The sequence below is a fragment of the Lactuca sativa genome, chromosome 5 (assembly GCF_002870075.4).
Source record: "Lactuca sativa cultivar Salinas chromosome 5, Lsat_Salinas_v11, whole genome shotgun sequence".
In the NCBI taxonomy this organism is placed as follows: Eukaryota; Viridiplantae; Streptophyta; class Magnoliopsida; order Asterales; family Asteraceae; genus Lactuca; species Lactuca sativa.
The window spans coordinates 339,768,127-339,771,168 of NC_056627.2; the positions used below are offsets into that span (position 1 = coordinate 339,768,127).

The 3,042-nt window shown below is 36.4% G+C and overlaps 1 protein-coding gene across 1 annotated transcript; it reads left to right on the forward strand.

The window, feature by feature from the left end:
* The first annotated feature begins 275 nt into the window (after positions 1–275).
* On the forward strand, positions 276–1,013 carry LOC111897062 (zinc finger protein ZAT12). The gene has a single exon (XM_023893035.3). It carries the CDS (start codon positions 346–348, stop codon positions 805–807), a length of 462 nt encoding a protein of 153 aa, XP_023748803.1. The 5' UTR covers positions 276–345; the 3' UTR covers positions 808–1,013.
* Positions 1,014–3,042: the final 2,029 nt, after the last annotated feature.

Here is a 3,042-nt window from a genome sequence, read left to right on the forward strand (position 1 = left end):
AAATAAGTTAACATAAGTTTTTATTTTTTCCTTATCAAATAATTATGTATTGAACAACTAAGGCACGTGAAATGCACGAGAACGTAATCCACACTTTTAATTAGTTTATTCTAGATTTCCAAGAACTTTCTCCTCTTCCTTCCTTAACTGAAGCAATTGCCTCATCTATTACGATTTCCGAATACGCGGTCACACGCTGTCATCTTTCCTCTCACTTCCTTTTTCCACAACATACCACACACGTCACACGTGTGCCACTATATATATGTCCAAGGAACTTGCATACTACAGACCAGACCAACAACATTAACAAATAACAATATTTCCGACATCATTTCCATACAAATGACGATCAAGAGAAGCTGGGAAGACGACAGAGAGGTAGAGAGTCTAGCCATGGCTAACTGCTTGATGCTGCTTTCAAAAGTCGGTGAATCGGGCGCTTCACCGGGTCGGGTTTTCCACTGCAAGACGTGTAACAAGGCGTTCAAGTCATTCCAAGCCCTCGGCGGCCACCGTGCCAGCCACAAACGGCCGAAATCATCCGACGTGAATGAACCGCCGTCGCCGGCGAAGCCAAAGATACATGAGTGTTCGGTTTGTGGGTTGGAGTTTGCGATTGGGCAGGCTTTGGGTGGTCATATGAGGAGGCACCGTGACGGTGCTAATGATAAAAGTGGTCGGCCGGTGGTGGCGCCGCCGGTACAGGTGACGGAGAAGAGATGGTTGTGGGATTTGAACTTGACGCCGCATGAGAACGACTTGAAGCTGTGGAGTAGTAGTGTAAAAACGGCTCTTGCTATATAACGACGGCGTTTTGTTTGAACAAATGGAAGTTGATGGCTATATTGATCGTCGTCACTGGACTGTACATATATATGTTCATAGGCAGATGATAATTAGAAGGGAGCAGTTTAGATTTTAAATTTAAATTATTTGTTCTTATTTTATATATATTATTTTCACATATTTTTTTTTGCTTATTATGGAAGAGATACTCACAGTTTTCTTCTCGTTTGACAACAAAATTAAATTCGTATGTTTGACGTTATTTTCATCATCAAAAAAAATTAAATGCAAATATAAAATAAATTAAATCTTAATAAACAGAGTTACTAAGAACGTGAAGTTCTTCGGTTTAAATATAACTAAATTGATGGTAACGAAACCCTCTTCTGGTTGGACAGTTGGTGCGATAGTGAGTCTTTAAAAGACAAATTCCTAGAACTTTATCAGAATGAAAGGCATAAGACTTGCAGAGGGCCACACTTGGGAATGGAGATCAACCCCTGCTGCATCTGCTGAACAAATTCATAGTCTTAGGATGCTATATGATGTCATTGGAGAACACCAGCGAACCCCAGAACCTGATACATGGAACTGTGACAACTGTCCCTTATCGGAGGATGGTACGTTTCATGTAGAGGCGATCAGACTCAAGATTGATAATGTAGAACCGGCGAACAACGAAGTAACCATCCCTTGGATCCGTGATATTCCCTTAAAGGTCAATACTTTTATTTGGGAAGCTAATCTATGACGTATCCCAACAAATGTGGCGTTAAAGAAGAGAGGAGTCACAGTATTACACTCAACATGCTCCCAATGCCATCTCGAGGATGAAGATTCGGAGCACGTTCTGTTTCGTTGCCCAACGGCGAGCACAGTATGGGACCTGATGTTTAAATGGTGCGATATTCCGAATCCACAATTCCAAACCATCGGAGAACTCATCAGATTTGTAAAAACTTGGGGGAGATGTCAGAGAAGGAGAAACAATCTAATTAGTGTTTGTTATGGTACCATATGGTTACTATGGAAAAAGAGATCTGACTGGGTGTTTAGGAGCATTCGATCTACCCCCTTCCAGATTATAGATAATGTTAATGTTAAGTCTCTTGTCCTCATTTGGCTTAGACACACGATCTGATTGGTGTACTTGCCTGCTGAAATGTTTGTAATCCAAAACCAATTGTAATTCCTTTCTTTTTTTTTGGGCCCGCCTAGTACCTTGCTAGGCGGTCGTTCCTTATAATATTTGCCGGTTAAAAAAAAAAAACTAAATTGATGGAACTGATCCAATCCAATCGTCAATTGGATATTAGATTTTGTCATATAAAAACATAACCGTCCATCCAATCCAATTGGATATTGGATTCAATTGGTTTTATCAAATTAATATTTTTTTATTGGTTTAATTCATTTGTTATTTATTATCCAACTAATTTTAATCCCTACTAACCATAAGACTAACAAAATAATATTAACTTAAAATCTTCAACTTATTCTATTGAATAATTGATAATGTTAAATGGATTTGGATAATAATATATTATATTTATTGGATTAAAATTAGATATCCAATTGGACTAGTTTGGTTCGGTTATTTATTAGATTTTCAAGATATCCAATAAACGATCCAATCCATATGGATTTTGAGATTTGAGATTTGATCTATTCAAATTGTAATTAGATATGTAATCCAATCGGTCGGTTCTTAATTGGATTAGTTGGTTCCAATTTGATCGGTTAATTTCGGCACACCTTATGTTCAACAAAGTGCAAAACTTACTGGAAGCTGATAGGTGGCAGCTTGTAACTAAATGTTCGAAACTATAGTTTTTATTTGTATATGAATATTCGGAAAAAAATACTTGAAGCTTTAATAACATGTAAAATTATATAAAATAAATTATCAAAACCATGTTAATTTAAAAAAAAAATAAGTGGATTTATAAAATTATAAAAGAATTATAAAATAATTTTTTATTAGAATATTTTTGGATTTAAAGCTTGTTGTTGTAGCTAAAAACGAGAAGTTCTAGTGGAATTTAATTGGTGGGGGTGTGATCGGTCTAGAAGATTAATACATACAAAGTCAAATTAGTACGTAAAAGAGGGGGCTGCTTAATAAGTTGATTGATTTATAGACCTCAAGAATTTATTAAATTTCTGTAAGATTAATTGGGTCCAAGGTCTTTAGCGTGCACTCTTTGCTTTTCACACTCCTTTGATTTGTTTCAAAATATTACATTACCAAAT